This window comes from Gavialis gangeticus, unplaced genomic scaffold (genome assembly GCF_001723915.1).
Source record: "Gavialis gangeticus isolate Ggan-Ray unplaced genomic scaffold, GavGan_comp1, whole genome shotgun sequence".
Taxonomy (NCBI): Eukaryota; Metazoa; Chordata; order Crocodylia; family Gavialidae; genus Gavialis; species Gavialis gangeticus.
Window position 1 is genome coordinate 11,173,183 of NW_017729019.1, and position 17,310 is coordinate 11,190,492.

At 46.0% G+C, this 17,310-nt stretch overlaps 2 protein-coding genes and 1 long non-coding RNA gene across 4 annotated transcripts in view; 1 reads left to right on the forward strand and 2 right to left on the reverse strand.

Moving 5' to 3' along the window:
* IRF6 (interferon regulatory factor 6) overlaps positions 1-1,406 on the reverse strand; it is a 16,182-nt gene extending 14,776 nt beyond the window's left edge. Inside the window, exon 1 of one of the 2 annotated variants that reach the window (XM_019514058.1) lies at positions 959-1,406. The gene's annotated coding sequence lies outside the window, so the exon portion shown is untranslated. Of the gene's footprint in view, positions 1-474; positions 658-958 lie in introns of those variants that run through there. The other variant, XM_019514059.1, reaches the window with a different exon arrangement.
* Positions 1-11,748, reverse strand: part of LOC109295290 — a 27,396-nt gene extending 15,648 nt beyond the window's left edge. The window contains exon 1 of the long non-coding RNA XR_002096718.1: positions 11,564-11,748. This is a non-coding gene — a long non-coding RNA (uncharacterized LOC109295290). The remainder of the gene's footprint in view (positions 1-11,563) is intronic.
* Positions 4,272-15,911, forward strand: GUCA1B (guanylate cyclase activator 1B). The gene is made up of 4 exons (XM_019514060.1): positions 4,272-4,817; positions 9,850-9,999; positions 12,681-12,795; positions 13,653-15,911. Exons 1-4 carry the CDS (start codon positions 4,614-4,616, stop codon positions 13,778-13,780), a joined length of 597 nt encoding a protein of 198 aa, XP_019369605.1. The 5' UTR covers positions 4,272-4,613; the 3' UTR covers positions 13,781-15,911.
* Positions 15,912-17,310: the final 1,399 nt, after the last annotated feature.

The following is a 17,310-nucleotide window of genomic DNA, read 5'->3' on the forward strand; positions in this document are numbered from 1 at the left end:
TCCCAAGCCACAGCCCCCAGTCCTGCTGGTGCCCCTGACTCCTGACCCCCAGCCCTGCCCCTACGAGCACAGCCACCGGCCCTGCTGCAGCCTTGGACTGACCCCCCCCCACAAGGCCCTGACCCTGCTCCACACACACATGCCTGCACCCCCCCATCCCCCAAGTCCTGGCCCTCCAACCCCTGCCCCCCACAGCCTTACCTGTATCCAGCTGCTGGGGCTGCTCCCACCCCGCTACCTGGCTGCGTGCCGGCCATGTGTGTGTGCGCCCTGCCTCCAATCTTCCTACCCCCGCCCCAGCAGCTCCTTGCTAGGGCAAGCTGGGAAGTGCTGGGAAAAACTTTCAAGCTGAGCAGAGCAAAATCCCAAACATTTGATTATATTTTTTAAAAAGCCACCCGGACGGAGATCGGAGGATCTAAAAAGAGGACATGTCTGGGAAAACGGAGGTGTATGGTAACCCTAGTAACTTACTGTGCCGTTCTCATTGTCAGCAGAGGCAAAAGGGATTATGCCTGTAGGTGCCAGACTCCCCAGGCTCCCCGCCCAGTGCAGTATCCTGAATTTCCGTCAAGCGTCAGGACAGCTTGCAGAGGCATGTACTCTCAGCAAGGAACTGAGGGGAAAGGAGCAGTCCAGGTGACCTAATGCTAGCTTCCCATGCTCCTGGCTGAGAAACGCAGCAGTTTCTCAGCTACTGTCACTCCTGATAACAGATGGCTCATCTGGTAGAGCATGTAGTCAGACTTTATCTATTCCTTTGCAGCTTAGTCATCCGACAAGGGTGCTCGCAATGGCATTTTAGATCTTCGCTCTATACATGTCATTCTGTACAGGATTGGTCATTTGCTGGGAGTGACTCCTTCCTTACTGCACAAAGCTATTTACTTTGCAACGGCAGACTTCCCGAGAGATTTGGCAGTTTTTTGTCTGTTTAAAAACGATTGCATCTACTTACCTTTGCCTCCTTTTGCACAGTTGAAGTGGAGAGGAAAAATCTTTTGGATGGTTATAAGAAGAAGAGGAGATTCCAGAAAGCAATATAATAGCTAGCTAAAGAAAACTCTGGTATGTCTCAGCCTGCACGGTAAAAGATCCAAACAGCTGGGAATACGTGCAGCATCCACAAGCGTTTTCACGCCAGGAGCCCGAGTGCCAAATTAACGACAGGTAGTCGGGAGAGTCAGCAGCAATAGAGGAAGCTCAAGAACAAATACCGGGGAGACATTTTCTCCCTTGGAAACAGCTCACTATTCCTGGGAGGCAAAACAAAGGTATGCACTGAGGAAATCTAGGATCCCAGGCATGTGGGATCTTGTTCTGTGCTCACAGGAGACAAAACCCCAGATAACAGCCTCTTTGCAAACAGAACAGCAGAAAATGGTGGATTGCTTCACACGTATCACCGGCACCAAAACTTCCCCCTTCTGCAACCCGTGCTGCAGAGTGTTTCGAGCTCTTTTTTAGGAGAGAGCGCAGTCCTTCCTACCCAGGGAAAATGACCTCACTCGGTAATTTTAGCCTTCAGTTAATGCACAAAAGCAGCCATTTAGCAACCTGCTTTGTGTTTCTGCATTTCTAGAGATGCCCTGAATGATTTTGGACAAGTCCTGAGGCTCAGTTTTCTGATCTGCGGAAGGCGACTAAAGCTCTCCGCAAGTGGCAGTGAGTTATCCCCTTCATTTTGGACATTTGTGACTGTATCACGACTACCGCAGTAGTAATGGTTAGCACATGCATAAGCACCCGCAGGATCGAGGCTGAAATTTATCGGACCAACTCCATCCCTGCGCACGCAAAGAGATATAGCTTGGGTTTCTCTGCACTGTGGTGTCCTGCTGCGCTTCAGGGAGATTGACCTGGCATTTGGCTAGGGGAAAGCAGCTTTAATCTCTTTGGGGACCCCACCTGCACTCATACATCTGCTCTGCACTCTTTGATGAATCAGAGCACTTGAATACTCTTGACACTTGGATATGGGCCTGCAAACCTTCACCTATGTGTACAGTTCATAGGCTTTACATCTCATGAGCAAAAGGACAGCGGGAGTGGGAAAGACAGGCCTCTTTCACACTATCTTTATAGCTCTCTGGTCTCTCTGCAGTGGCATGTGCCTACTTCAGCTGTCCAGCCATGTTCTTCCAGAACATTATAAACCCCTCTCTCCAGCCCAAACTGCACCCATCAGCTGTTAGTTTAATGCTTATGACTTTTCTTCCTATTATTAGCACCTGTGGAGTCCATTGTTTCCAGTTAAAGCTGCCCCAGTCCTCTTAAGAAGGAATCCTATCTGCACATCAAGATGGCTTAAGCACATTTATAGAGACAGGTCACTCTTTTTCACCCCAGCTATCACAGAGAGACAGACTGGACTCCAGACCTGGTACAGAAATGTCGCACACAGAAATGAGGGCATGATCTTTGAGAGGGACGTGCTAGATTGTAAGCTGTCTGGTACAAGGCTCCGTGTTTTCTTCTAAGTCCAAAGAGCGCCTGACTTGAAGGACTTTGATCTTTGATTGATTGGGGTCCTTACACGGTACCTTTATAATCAGAACAAGAGATAGCAATTGTGTTCAAAGCAGTCAAAGTTCTCTCTCTCCCTGGGATGGGCTTTATCAGAGCATGAGGGACGCACAGATTTGGGGTAGATCTGTGAGGCATTATTTCTTGTTCAAAATATATTTTTCTTTTCTAAAAATATTTTATTTTTCTTGTGTAGGAATTCTGTTGTTGGTTTTTTTTTTAAAATCAGAATCTCACCTACACACCAGCAAGAGAGAAAGAGCTACAAGCGCCTAAATCAGTTTTGCAACTGGGATGTGGATCCTGAGTCATTCAGGCATTCGGGGCAATCACATCATCACTCCAGCACCCGCTGGCATAGCATGGTGTTATGTGAATACCTTTTGGTGGCTGCTGCACCTGTGTTGGGTTCTCATGCATATTTGCACCGGGGTTCACATTTTTATGGAAACAGGAACTTAGTAGCCGGATTCTTTCCCAGTTTTCTCTGGTTCTATCTTCCCTCCCGTCATAAACAGCTCAAGCTCCCTGGCAGGTTGGGGCATGCACATCTCAATGGGAGGTAAGAGCAGTGTCTCATCTGAGCCCAGAGCACATTCCTTTCATTTACATGCAAAAGTCAGGCTGCCTCTTGCCTGTTCGCCTGCGCCAACTTGGATGTCTAGTGACTCAGCTGCAGCAGGAGGAGGAAAAAGGGTCCCACTCAGACTAGCCTCAAGGCATTCTCCCAAGAAGTGGGACACGTACTTGAGAGCTCCCTCAGACTGAGGAAGGGTCTCCCTCTGCCTAGGTGAAACTTTTGCAATTGGGAAAAGGCAAGTGGCTTCACCACCAGTGTGGGTGATGGAAATGTCCCATGTGCTGGGCTGACCCAGGGGTGTCCAAGCTTTGAGGAGTGGGACTTCAGACACTCCCCTGTGCTTTGCACTTCCTATTTCTTCACTAGAAGCCCCCCGTGCAGTCTACATTGGCCTTTGGAGATAGCTCGCTCTCTCCTTTGACTGTACGGGGAGCCTCAGCGGCTAATGCTATTAGTTAGGATCGCCTCCCTAGGGGGAGATGCCTCACTTTTAGGTGTTGCAATGATAAAATGGAGGCACATGCTAGACCTATCTGTATGTGGCCCATAATTCCCACTGATTTCAGTGGGAATTTGGGACCGAAAATCCCATAGATATGATTCCAGAAAGCAATATAATGCATTCTTAGGTACATACATCCCTTTAAAACTATGGCCCTGAGGCCCTTTATAAAATGGGTCTCCAGCCCCTAAATCACTTAGGAGCTTCTGAAAATGTTGCCCATGAGCTCGTTTTCACTGAATGAGATTTATTTTTAAGTAAAAAAATTGCAAAAGACTGCAATTATTTTTTACCAAAACTGACCTATTTTGCAGTCCCTAAAAAAGGAATATAGTCTGCTATTTCCAGTAGTTTAATTTAACCTTGTGACTATCTTATATGCTTCAAAGGAAGCCTGGAGTATCAAAATCCAGTATGTGTGTCAGGGCTGAAAAACTACCGTTACACATTCATGTAGGATAGCTTTGGGATGCCAACAATTCACAGAGTCAGGGAAAAGTGGTGTGCCTGTGATGTGATGATGGGAATTGAGGCTTTCAAATTCTTTGACATGGAAGTATTAATATTAGGAAGCATTTTGATCCTGCCTGAAGTCTGCTCCTGCCTGAGGCGCAGCTTTGGAACATCTGAAGGTCTCTGTGAAGCGTACGTGGGAATCTCCTAATGATCTTAGTTATTTTTATCCGAGTCTGATACCATGTTGCACTGATTTAACTAAGCAAACTCATTCCAGGATCCTCCAGCGAGGCAATGAAATCATAAGGGTGAGCAGAACCAGCAGGAAGGAGGGGAGAGAAAGACGAAGAGAAGGATTAAAGCAAAAGGAGCAAAAGGTGGTTAAAATAACTTTCAAAGCAAAGGCGGAAAAGACTAACCCAAGAAGAAACAGAAGTAAGAGAACATAGCTGAAGGGGGGGAAAGGAACAATACAAGCAACAGGACTTTTCTGCATTTTTCTTTCCTTTTCTTATCCCGTCTTTCTTTCTTGGGGTTTTGCGACTCAGCATGGGACAAAGGTTTACAAACGAGGAAGGGGACCAGGGAGATATCGATGTGGCCGAGTTGCAGGAGTGGTATAAAAAGTTTGTGGTGGAATGTCCCAGTGGGACGCTCTTCATGCACGAATTCAAACGTTTTTTTGGAGTCCAAAATAACAAGGAAGCTGCGGATTATATTGAGAATATGTTCAGAGCCTTTGATAAAAACGGGGTAAGTGTCCTAAATCGAGTAGTGATGCAGGTCAAGTAGATCAATGACTATTCTTGCTTTCCTTCTGAAGTATGGCAATTGCTTTGGTTCACTGTAACACATTATTATTTTTTAATGAAACTAAAGTAAAGTCAGTGATACATTCACCAAGGACAAAGCATGGTGGCCCCATAAGGACCTTCAGTGCTTCCCATACCTAACTGAAATTGCCCCATTTCGTACTGAGCTATATCTGAAACCTCAGACCCAGCGAAGGTCAAAATATTCTCTTACACGTGCCCCAGGTTGGATTGAGATGCCTTGACAGTTTTGCCCAAACTTCCTCAAACAGTAGAGCCAGAAGAGGAGATAAACTCTGAGAAGTTATTTTCCTCTATGAGAAGTTATTTTTCCCTCATGGTACAGAAGGACGTACAGTGAATGAAAGTGGAACAAGTGTCCTACATTATTTCTGCGCATTAAAATGTCCAAACTGCTGCCTCTCTTTTTGAGAAACTAGTGCTTGGAGTTGATATATAGCAAGTAAAGTAACTTTTCTTGGGCTGCACCCGAAGTGCACCAAAGTCAGTGGAAAGAGGCATTTGGACCAGGTCTTGTAAGAGATCCTCACAGCAAGTATTTAATATATAACTAACTCAAAGCACGTGTGGACAAAATAGGAGAACGCAGTGCTCTGCTCTCAGTCACGCTCAAGCACTGCCCAAATTTGCTGTTTGGGGACTAATCCCGTGTTGAGATTATCGTTACCGGTTCAGATTCAAAGCCTCTCACTCGTTCTAAATAGTTCTTAGCACTGAAAGTAGTCCCACTGATCTCACCCCTCATTTGACTTGCAAAGCAAGGTGGCAAAATTGTGCTTATTTGATTATTTATCTGTTATCCAGCAGAAATGTGCAAGACACAAACTGCGCATCTCTGCCCTGAGGAGCTTCCAGATACTTGCTCTGTTACTGCAAGGGATTTTTATTGCCGTGGCAATATGTGGCCCTTGATGATGTCCACTGCAATTAAAAGTCACCCCTGATGTTCTAATATCACTATTCATAATAGGCCGATAAAGGGGGTTTTTGTTTAGAGATGCATAATTGTCAGGGGACAGTATAGGAATCTACGCTGGGAAGACCAACCTGTCTTGTTAATCGCAGTTATGTTATAGACAGGAAAAACATTTTCATGGTGCTCTACATGCCAGTAATGGTGGGCAGGAGGAAGTTAAGCAATATTTGATTTGAAAGCCTCCAGAAGTGAGAGGTGGTTTGAATAATAAAAACATTATGTGCTTGACTGTCCATTGCCTTGCACCTCGTGTCATCTATTGCAGAGGTCCAAAGTGGGTCTAAAATGCTCCTGTTCCCACTTGGTATCATTTTCTGCCCACCATGTATTCCCTTTTTGCTGGTGAAATGACAACCAGCACTAGATCAGAGGTTTGCAGACTTCTTCTTGCATACTCCCGTCCAGACTTACCAGTTGCCTGTCTACCCCTACCAACATGCGTTTTATATTTTAAGTCCTTTAATATTATAATGAAAATGAAATTTGCCATTACACAATTTCTCCTACGTACCCCCTCCCCTCCCCCCGAAATGTCTTGCATACCCCCAGGGGTACACACACCACAGTTTGGGAACCCCTGCAGTAGATGACACAAGGTCTCTACTTCTAATTTGTTGCACTAAATGTTAACGTTTTCCAGCATTTTAGGCAGGCAGGCTGGCAGACCAGAAAGACAGACAGACAGACGGACAGACAGACAGGATGCTGGAAGAACTCCAAGGAAGTTTTGCACTGAAACTTAGTGTCAGCTCTGTGTCCACCTCTCTCAGGCTCATTTGAGGATCCCAGCCATAGTAGTTTATGATGATGACCATGGGCACATCTACACATGCATATTAACGCAGCGCAATAAACTCTGGAGCTTATTGTTCTGGAGTTTATTGCTCTCTGGCACGCATCTTCATGTGCGCCTGGGGACTGCAGCATGTTAAACCAGATTGGAGCACCCCAGCTGGCAGGGGACCTGGGAGTCAGCCTGCCAGCCCCAGGCGTGCTCCTTGAAGCTCAACATGCTGTGGGGAGCAAGCAGGGCATGAGGATGCTCCAGTGCAGGGCTAGCCACCAGGCAGTCCCTGCACTGAAGCACCCTCCTGCCCCAGCTAGCCTGGGCAGTGTCTAAATGTGCACTGCTGTGGAGATTTTTACTCTGCAGCAGGATAGTACTTGTATTTAGTAAAAGTACTATTCTGCTACAGAGTAAATTAGTTTACCTCAGGCTATTAGGGGGCACATGTAGATGCATGCGTGACATTTACTGCACAGTGAATTAGTCTGCTGCACAGTAAACATCTCATGTAGATGCACCTGCTGTGGAATAAAGGGATGCTCAACATGGGCCTTGCATTAGACACAGAGGTCCCAGTCCTACTTGCACTGAAATCTTTCTGCTGTGGTTCCAGTGTCAGGAGGATCAGGCTCAGAGAAAAGGGTAACAGGAGAAAACCCAGAGAATGGAGATTTTGGCCAATCCAGTTGGGCTTAAAAACAAGTTCCTACAAACCCCTACTAGCTACAGCTAGCTACCACCAGAGCCATGTGGAGGAAAGGGGACCCTGCAGAATCCCACTCATGGCAGTAGTCTGGCCATCTGTGTGAGCCGAAAGGTGTGTTTGTCAACGGGGGTGACTTTAGTTAAGTTTTCTATAGGTGTCTGTTTGGGCGCTAGCAGTGGGCTGATGCTGCATGGGTGCACAGACTAGCTGCAGCGAGGTAAAAGGGGCAGGGATTTACCGTGCAGCAGCTGTATCATGGGGACTGCCTCTGTGCACATTCGTACCCCACGCTAGATGAAAGCTGAAGCCCTCAGTGGGAGAACACGGTACCTACTTGGTGTGCACGTGTTCTGCGTTTGCCTAACTTGACTGAAAAAAAACACCTATTTTGCAGGGACCGTGTGACTTAAACACATACTCAGATTTCATTTAATTAAATTAAGTTGCTTGAGTTGTCTGGCACCAAGGCACATGCTAAAATAGACAGTTGCATTTCTCTGGTTTAATGTTTTCTAGGATTGTTAGGAACAAGGGTGTTCAAAATTCCTAAACCATGCTTATGCATTTATTGAGATGTTACACTGAGTAACAGCATGGTTTATTCCTTATTATTATAAACATTGGATTACATGTCCTTCTGCACAGAACCCTGACCTAACTTGCCAAAACAGTAGTGTTTGAAGCTCAAACTGGGGCAAATCTAAAGACACAGAAGGAGTGGAGGACCGGTCCCCTGAAATTCAGGCTCTGTAAGCATCTCAAGCATAACATCAAACATCACTAAACACGTCTGGAAATGGAGGCCAGAACCTGTAATTTGACAGTGCCCCTCTTTATTGTGATATTTCTGTAGGAGAATACTTTTTCCCCCAATCTTGCCCGTGATTATTTCCATGGGAGGAGACCCTGGCATACATTATAGCTGCTTTAGGTCCCTCTGGTGGAAGCTGGCAAGCATAAGTCTTTGCCAAGTTGAGTGATGCAGGCGTGATTCAGTCCCGTTGGTCTGAACTCGAGGGGAAGCCTGGGCAGATGCAAGTACAGCAAAGCGTGCACCTCCGAAGGAACCAAGGTCCCCACTTGCAAATGCAAATCCCAGCAAGTCCATGTGACTACAGCAAGGTGCAATGAGGAGCCTGTGTGCTGTCACTTTGAAGATCAGCATCATGAATGTCAATTCTGCAGTGGAAGCATATATATAGTTCCTATTAATACTAGCAGATCAGCATGGTTATGAAAGGGATGTCAAAGCAGATGCCTTTAATAACCATGTAGTACCAGTGGGTCCATCTACACATGCGCTTTAAGGTGCAGTAGCTTAATTTACTGCGCACTAAAACATCACATAAAAACCTGTGTGATTATGCTAATGTGCAGTAAAATAGGCTACTGTACATTAAGTATCACTTTAAAACCATGCACATTCATTACTGCACATTAAGATCATCTGATGCACATTTTTTTAGTACCTCACATTGGAGGTACTAAATTGAATGTACATTAGAAAAAGTGCCTTCATGCACATGTAGACAAACCCAGTACGCCCAATATATTGAACGCGAGTGTAAGAGACTGTTTCTGCCATTGTAGTGTGCAAAAGCATAGAAAAAACAGAATGCACATAGCACCCCAGACCATTTAGTCTTCCCACCAAAACTGTTACAGGGATGGGTATTAACAAGCGATTTCCACTTCTAGCATTTCAGAAATAAAGATTATGGTGCCCTGGCTGAGTCTTCCTTTCCCCATCTCTATTGGGTCCCTGGTCATTAGCTAACAAGCCTGTAAAACTAGCATTATATAGCAGGGTTTCCTTGTGAAAGAACTGTTGCAGGGAGGAAACAGTCCCCAAATGGGAATACAGATCACTGCAATTCCCCTCCAGACCTTTGCATCAGATTTCCACAGGCAAGGATATCACATCGTCACTAGACCAGTGAGCCACCCAATTAATTGTTTTGTAGACTAGAGCATGGTTTATCTGGACATTGTTAACATTTTCCCCATGACTGGAAATTCAGCCTGCTCCACGGTGATAGTTTCCAAACACCAAAGTAACAGAGGATGACATCTGGTTCAAGGGCCAATAAATGGCCTATGTGGCCCTTCAGTCCTACTTATGCTCACAATAAGGCTTAAATAGGAGTCAGGCTATGAGGAGGGATTTTTCTCCTTATGGAAATAAATAGAAAACCGTGTATTTTTTTCCTTGTACTTTTCCTTTAAACAAAGTTACATGAGAGGTGAGAAAGCCACCAAACACCAGAAACTTTCATAAAATGGAAGAATAGGTTCAACAGCAGGCCCCACATTGCACAATAAATCAATAGTCTTGAAAGTGCCTCCTTTAGAAATGAAAGGAAGCACATAAATAGCCCCATGAGCGAGAGTAATGTGGTAGCAGCTTTGCCATCCTGGTTTTACACACTTCCATTGGGTAGGACCAACCCAGGCTCCATGTGGTTGTCTCTCTGTTTCTGCAGGATAACACCATTGATTTTTTGGAGTACGTGGCCGCGTTGAATCTTGTCCTACGAGGAAAGTTGGAACACAAGCTGAGGTGGACGTTCAAAATGTACGACAAGGATGGGAATGGCTGCATAGACAAACCTGAGCTCCTAGAAATAGTCGATGTACGTAAGATTTCCCTCTGTGATAGTAGTGTTTCAAAGACCCTTCCAAGACCTGGGAATGGGATGTGATGCGCTGTGGACACGCGTATCAAGGACAGACTCTGTCTCAAAGAAGTAACAGTCGGAGTAGACGACATAGTGCGGAAGAAAAGATTAGCATCCCCTGTTTCACAGGGAATAGGAGCTCCGGGACATAAAATGCCCCAGACAACACTCATTACTAGACAGGGAAACTCAGGGCAAGCACCCTGAAATCCTGACCTGCTGTGCAGTTTCACTGCGTCCATGTTATTTACTGTTAGTAAGTCTTTGCACAACTGAATTTCGTTCCTGCAAATGCCTAGAGAAAAGCTATTTTCTCTATGCTGATCAGCACTTACAGGTGAGGCAGGTTAGTCTGGCATGAACAGGAATACCCCTTCAGCATTGGGCCTTCTCCTCTATTTAATTTTTTTCAGTTATCCAGTCAGCACCAGAAACAATATGACGTAATGTAGGTGACCAAGTCATAGGAAGGCAGGGCTGGAAGGGACCTCACAAGGTCATCTAGTCCAGCCCCCTGCTCAAAGCAAAATATCATGAATAACAATGAATGAATAGTCCAAGTCCACAGCTCATGGAAACTCAGTATTTGAAATATTATGGAGCATATTATCAGTAAAACACGTATGAAAAAGGAATATGGCCAAGTCTACATAGCATGGGCACACGGTATGGGTATTAAGCCAGGCAAAACCAGCTCTCCTTTGAAGGGGTTAAGGTTACACCCTCTGGTCTAGCTATCAGGTGCTCATCACTGTTGTATTTGATCCCCCCGATTCTCCTCTGGGAGTGTTTACACGATCTCTCCCCAACTGTGCAGCCACTTAGTCCTTGCAGCCGGCCTGGTAATTAGCTAATAACTTTGCCACGAAAACCAGCTGATCCTTCTTGCTGAGTGAGTCATGGGCAGCCGGTGTGACAAAAAGGCAGGGGCAACTTGGGGAGGGCAGGGAGTCCTGGGCACGTTCAGTCTGGGTTTTAAGGTCAGCAAGAAGTGGGGCAAGGCTCCATCATGTCCTTGCGACCTGCCTAGGAAGATGCCAGACAAAACCCTTCACCCTGATGACCAAAACCAATATAAAGAGGTCTTTGTCCCAAGAGTGGCTGGGGCAAAGAGATAGCATTAGCAAGATACATTTATGGAGGGGAAGCAGAAAAGATCTGTTTTGTTCTGGTGACAGAAAATAGAGCAGAGGCGCTGAGCGGCACGGTGCTTTTGACTACACCACTCCTCAGCTGAGGTTGGCCAGACACTTTATCACACTAATGAATCCCCTCTTAACCTGAGATTATATTGGGGGCCTGCCTAGTACTGCTTCTCATGATCTGCACGAATGTTGATGCTCAAATGCAAGGTCACTGTCATTATTGAGCTTTTCGACAACAGCTGCTGGCTGAAATGCTTTTGTGGCATTTGTATGCAAAGGGTCTGTTCCCACCCAGGCTTCATTAGGTAGCAAAAGCTCCTACTGACTTCCACAGGAGTAGGATTGGGATCAGCACAGCAATCCGTGTAGAGCACTGCTTCTCAAACTATCTGGTGTGGCGGACCGGCAATTTTTTTTCCGCTGGGCCAGGGACCGGTGCCCGGGTCAGCCGGTGGCACCAACTGCCTGTAACAGCGCTACACAAATGCGCGACCGGCTGTTTCTTTCTCTTTCCTCACCTCGCACGACGTGACGTCGCCCGGCGCGTTGGAACATACGAACTGTGCCACTGTGACGTATCAGCGTCATGCTTCTGAGAATATATTTCTTTCTTTCCTGGCAACTCGCTGCGGACCGGCGACCGGTGGCTCGCGGACTGGCACCAGTCCGCGGACCACCACTTTGAGAAGCCCTGATGTAGAGGACTTTGCTGTTATTATTATTGCTATTATTGCTATTGTTATGGGCATCATTATTATTACCTTGGTTGTTTGTTAAAACTTTAAAGTTATATTCTTAAACGACAACAACAGTAATAATAATAAGCTGGGTTGCCTATTGTCCCACACCTTGTGTCATCACTTACACCTGGCATAAGCAGACGTAACATGTACTTTTCTCATGTGGTACTTTATATACATCGTGCGCTCCCTTTTGGCTGATTAAAACGATGGCAAGGCCCCCACATCCAATAGTTGCACGATATGTTTATCCTGTCCATTTTTAGATAGATAGATAGATAGGTAGGTAGATAGGTAGATAGATTGATCTGCCTCCCCCAGATCTGTCACGGACAAGTGTGGTCCTGAGCAAATGATTTTAACTTCTCAGCATGATTTTTCCCACCTGTAACACGCGGGAAATAATACGTCCCTAGTCTGGGAGGAAGCATGGAGTTTAATTGACGTGTGTAACAGACACAGGCAGGTAGCAAATAACTTTAGCAACCCCCTTATATTTTTATCTCTTCCTCCCTCGCTGCGGAGTCCACACTGAAATGTAAAACAAGTATGAACTCTGTGAGACGAAATGGGACGTTTCCCTCCTTTTCATTTGGGTTCATCGGAGACCCACCTGGGCATGCCTCGTGTTGGACACCTTTACCAAGCTAGTCAAGTTAGCAGCCTTTCCAAGAGGCCTCTACATCTCGACCGCTGTGTGAATCGTTGTGTCTGCTAGCATGTTTCTATTCATAAGCTTCTTTCCTTCCAGTCTATTTACAGGCTGAAGAAAGTGTGCCGGGCCGAGATGGAGGAAAGGACCCCGCTGCTCACCCCAGAGGAGGTTGTGGAAAGGATATTCCAGTTAGTGGATGAGAACGGGGACGGTAAGATGTCTATGGTTCACATTGGATTCCTGCTTTACACAAACACACCTCAGCTGGCCAAGCACATTTTAACCAGAGTTTATTGATAATCAGTTCAGAGGAGGAGGATCACCCTACTCGGATTAGACTGACTGGGCCATGTTCCGCTTTCTTACATTAGGACAACTCTGAAGCCACTCCATCAAAGCCAACAAGGAGTGGAGGAGAACGGTCCCCATCATCTTAACATAATAGGATTTTAAAGTGGAAAGTATATTCCATTTTATTCTATTCTGTGTTGATTTTGAAACTGCATCCATCCCAGTCTCTGAGATCATCAGTTACCCCAAAAGGCCGTTGTCCTGAAACCCTTGAATAGTCCTTACTCAAGCCTCGCATTAGCAAGAGTTTGCAGAAAAGGCCTCACACATCTCCTGCTATAGGAGGAGTTATATATCAAGTGAATGTGCTACTTGATCTTAGCCAAAAGCCCCACCCCTGCGATGGGTAGGTCTGAACTTTGTTCTGGCTGTTCGGCCTCGTCTGCAAAGGGAAGTTGCCCAGTCTATAGCTATTCTGGACTAACTCTTCATCTGGACACTCTTGCAAAACAAAAGCAACTTCATTTGAGAATAGTTCACAGATTTTGCAAACTGCCCCTTACAAAGGGGGTAGTTTCAGGCCCACCATGTTAAGGATCTTAAGCCCAGCCCATAATGAGGTACAAAGGACTGGTGCTAAACCGCTGGCCTCATTGTTAAGTTTTCATTTAATGGACAGAATATTATTTTTACTTGCTTTTCTCTTCTTCTTCATGTCCCTTTCACTTCCTGCTGCACTTTCCCTGCCTGCCTCTTTCTTCCTCATTTCTTCTACAGGGCAACTGTCCCTCGATGAATTCATCGATGGGGCACGGAAAGATAAGTGGGTGATGAAGATGTTACAAATGGATGTAAGCCCTGGAGAATGGATCTCAGAGCAAAGGAGGAAAAGTGCTTTGTTTTAATAGAAGCCAATTCATGGTGTGGCTGGAAAGATCTGATGCTGGCCACACTGATGGTTGTGTCACTTTGAGGATGTCATCATCCGCTACTGGTAACTTTTCCTTCGTGACATGATCTCAGCGTCCAAATGAAAACTCTTGAGTAGCTCAAGAAGCCATATTTTTGTATCTAAAACCTGGGCACTGAATGCATGGGGGAGTGCTGGAGACTCCTGTCGACAACGAATAGGTCCCTTTGTGTATATTTCCTCCCGGTTCATCGGCTCACGTTTCTGATTGCACTTTAAAAGGAAATAACTACTGCTAGGATCCTGGAAGGGATAGTACTCTGAGCAGGGCTTGCTAGTCAGACAGCACAGCAGGACTGGAAGGATGCTTCCCTGCTGCAGTGGAATTGCTTTCCTGGTAGCTCAGTGTGCAATGCCTGCAGGGATATGAACATATCAAACCCCAAAAAGCAAAAACCAGTACTTTGATAGCAGACTGAGCTTACTCAGGAGGTGTACTGCAGACCCCTAGCATGTGTGTTTGAGTTATTTAACAAATTATGACAAGTATAACTGCTGCTAATCCAGCATCATTGGGTATCAATATATCCTAATCCAAACTGAAAGTTACATTACAGCTAGTGATACGATATTTTCTCTACTGGAAGCCAAAGCTGTATAAACAGTACAAGAAAATAGATCATAAACAAGAAGTGTATATCTTGGCAGGGCAGATGGAGTACACCTCCTTTTCATCTCCCATTTCTATAGGCCCAACTCTGCTCCCAATTTCTAATCTAGCCACTGATCCAGGGCCGATTTCTTCACGCGCTGCTTCTAGTCTGAAAACACTGAATTTGTAGACATTTCATTGCCACGAACGGCAGTTGGTGTCTGGGAAAAGAAGTGGATGAGAGATCAGCATTATACTTGGCAATTATTTACCTTAATGAGAGCACCAGCACCAGTTTAGCATCATAACTCATAGGATGACACACGTGCGGTCTGTAAGTAGTCTACAAAATCAAGATAGTGAGTTTATGTCAGAGTTTTTAAACTGGCTTTGCAGCCTGAATAACTTATAGTCAGAGAAAAATCATTTGCAAGTAGCCTGTAAACTGAATGTTTGTAAAAAAATGCAGCTAGCTCTGATGGACTAGATTAGACCTGCTACTTTTTTCCCTTACAGGAAAGTAAGTCAAGCCACTTTCACAGGGATATTTGCAATCACTTTTTATTTTTCGTGGCCTTTTACTGCAATGAGCTTACTACTCATTTACCCAATGGTTTGCTGTCCTCTGGATTGACTGGGTGTTTTTTAATTCAGAGAAACGGGAACATAAACAGAATAGGATGCGTTCTGTGCTGCAGTTCAACTGTAAAGCATAACTTTATGCACTTTTTGATTAATCAGATGCTGTGTCAGCCCAGCTGACAGGTACTGTGCAGTAGCAGCTCAGCACCGCATCCCCCAGTAGCTGGCTGAAGCGCGATTGCTTGTCCATACCCTTGTGCAGTGGGTGCATCGTTCCCGTTTTAGAGGTTTATCAGTACAGAGATACTCCCTCATGTGGGGGAAATACTGGGAACAAACACGTCTAGAACTGGAACAAACTAGTTAAGTGTGGGTAATTCCAGACTGTGGATTAGTTGTAAACAGTTTAGAAATCCTGGGCCAGACTTTCAGCCAGCTGAAAAGGCGCAACTCAAATCCCCGCAGTGATTTGTGTCAGCTGAGGATCAGGTTCATAAATAGGATAAGCTGCTATGAGCTGAATGTGGTGTAAGTTAGACTGCAGCAATTTAAACAACCTTCCACTGACTCAGTTCCACTCACACACACAGAGCTTGGTTCTGCACTCCCTCACATCCTGCACGCACGGGCATTTACACAGGCCAGATTTTAACTTTGCATTGGTTTTGTACCAGCGTAACAGCTGGGTTTATCTGCGCAGGGTAGTTACCGTGTGTAAATTTACAGTGCACTAGTGACTCTGCCCAGCTCTCCCATGGGCCATTCTTAGTGCATGCTAAGAGTGCCTTTGTGCGAGGTGCCTTACTCCCCTGTGAGAGTGGAGCAAGCTACCTTGCACTTAGCGTGTGCAAGGAGCGTCCACACAGGGAGTTCGTGCAGAGCAGTAAATTCACCTGCCCGCGGCCTGCCCTGTGTAGGTGGAGTGACTCCTGAGTGACACTGGACTTTATCCAAGGCTCATTCAAGTCAAAACTAGTTTACGCTTACCAATGAAATCCGTAGCCTTTTCCAAATAGCAGAGGAACAGCTTCTGGTTAGGAACGTGAAGGTTTCAAAGGCTCCGGTCTCCACACTCCAATTCAACACACATTATTTTTCACTTCTCCACTCTGGTTTTCATTTTCTGTCAAGTTTACACGTGCTGATATTTTAGTTCTTCTTAAGCTTCCCTAGGCCACTCGCCCTGTCCGACATACATGAGGAGAAATGGTTAAGTACCTCCAGCACAGATAACCACACGCTGGGGCTTTCTTACAGCGGGCACCCTCGTAGCATCAACATTCAGATTTTGTACGACGTGGATTTAATGAAGACTTATTTATTTAATAAGACGGCATGGTTTCTTTCTGTTTGGTTTCTTGCCCCTTTGGATGGAAGTAGTGTAAGGCAGGGGAAAATAAGCTAGCTAGGTATCCCAACCCAGAGAGATCTCTTTGAGTCTGGAAGAATAGACAAGGGAAGTGGTGGGAGCCATGTTTCATAACTAGACTGCACAAGACTGAACAAAGAAATGGCAGAGGGTGATGCTACTACTGCTGGAAGACAGGGCAGGTAAGCTAACAGGTCTGCAGCAGATGACCTGCAGGCAAAGTCAGCTCTGCACACCTCCACCTGGCTCAGCCAGTGGCAGGGTGCACTCCTTTGACTTGCCCAGAGCATTTGTCTTGGCCAAAAATAAGAGCAGCCTGTCTGAGGTGCAGTGGCCAACCTGTGAACTGCCTAACAGGTGTATCATGTACTGTAATGTAACAGGAACTGAAGCTCCCAAAAGGCTCCAAGGGACTCTAGGAATGAACTGTAATGTGGACTACGATTCCCAGAAGGTGGCAGGGGATGGAGGAAGCAGAAAAGCAGAAACAGCACAGGATGCTGCAGCTCTGACGCATGGCCCGAGCCTCGGCAGGAGAGGCAGAGGCAGGACTGCGAGCTGCAGCAACGGGGAGCCCTGGCAGATGGCTGTTAAATGGTTTTGGGACCAGAGGCTGGTTGGGAGCCATCCGGAGCTGTGGGAGGGTTGAAGGTTGCTTAAGTGCTTATGTCGCCGTGTGAGTGTCCCCTACATGTTACTTGTTCTTGGGTGATTTCACCACAATGTCAGTGTTTCTCACCTGTCATCTGCATCCTAAGGGGCTGTACCTTAATGTTCATGGTTATTCACCTGTGCCTGTCCCTTCTCCCTAACCCACTGGCTCATGACCCTAATCCCTAGCATCCCTTATATAAAAGTGGGAACTTCCCTCCCACTTCCCCGTGCCAGGTCCCGGGGTTGCGAGGTTTGGTACACAGGGACA

What these genes read in the sequence shown, in the direction of transcription:
- GUCA1B (XM_019514060.1), top strand. Translation starts at nt 4,614, where the DNA reads ATGGGACAAAGGTTTACAAACGAGGAAGGGGACCAGGGAGATATCGAT. An exon ending in GAGCCTTTGATAAAAACGGG is followed by an intron (nt 4,818 to 9,849) that starts GTAAGTGTCCTA and finishes CTGTTTCTGCAG; the next exon opens with GATAACACCATTGATTTTTT. An exon ending in AGTGGATGAGAACGGGGACG is followed by an intron (nt 12,796 to 13,652) that starts GTAAGATGTCTA and finishes TTTCTTCTACAG; the next exon opens with GGCAACTGTCCCTCGATGAA.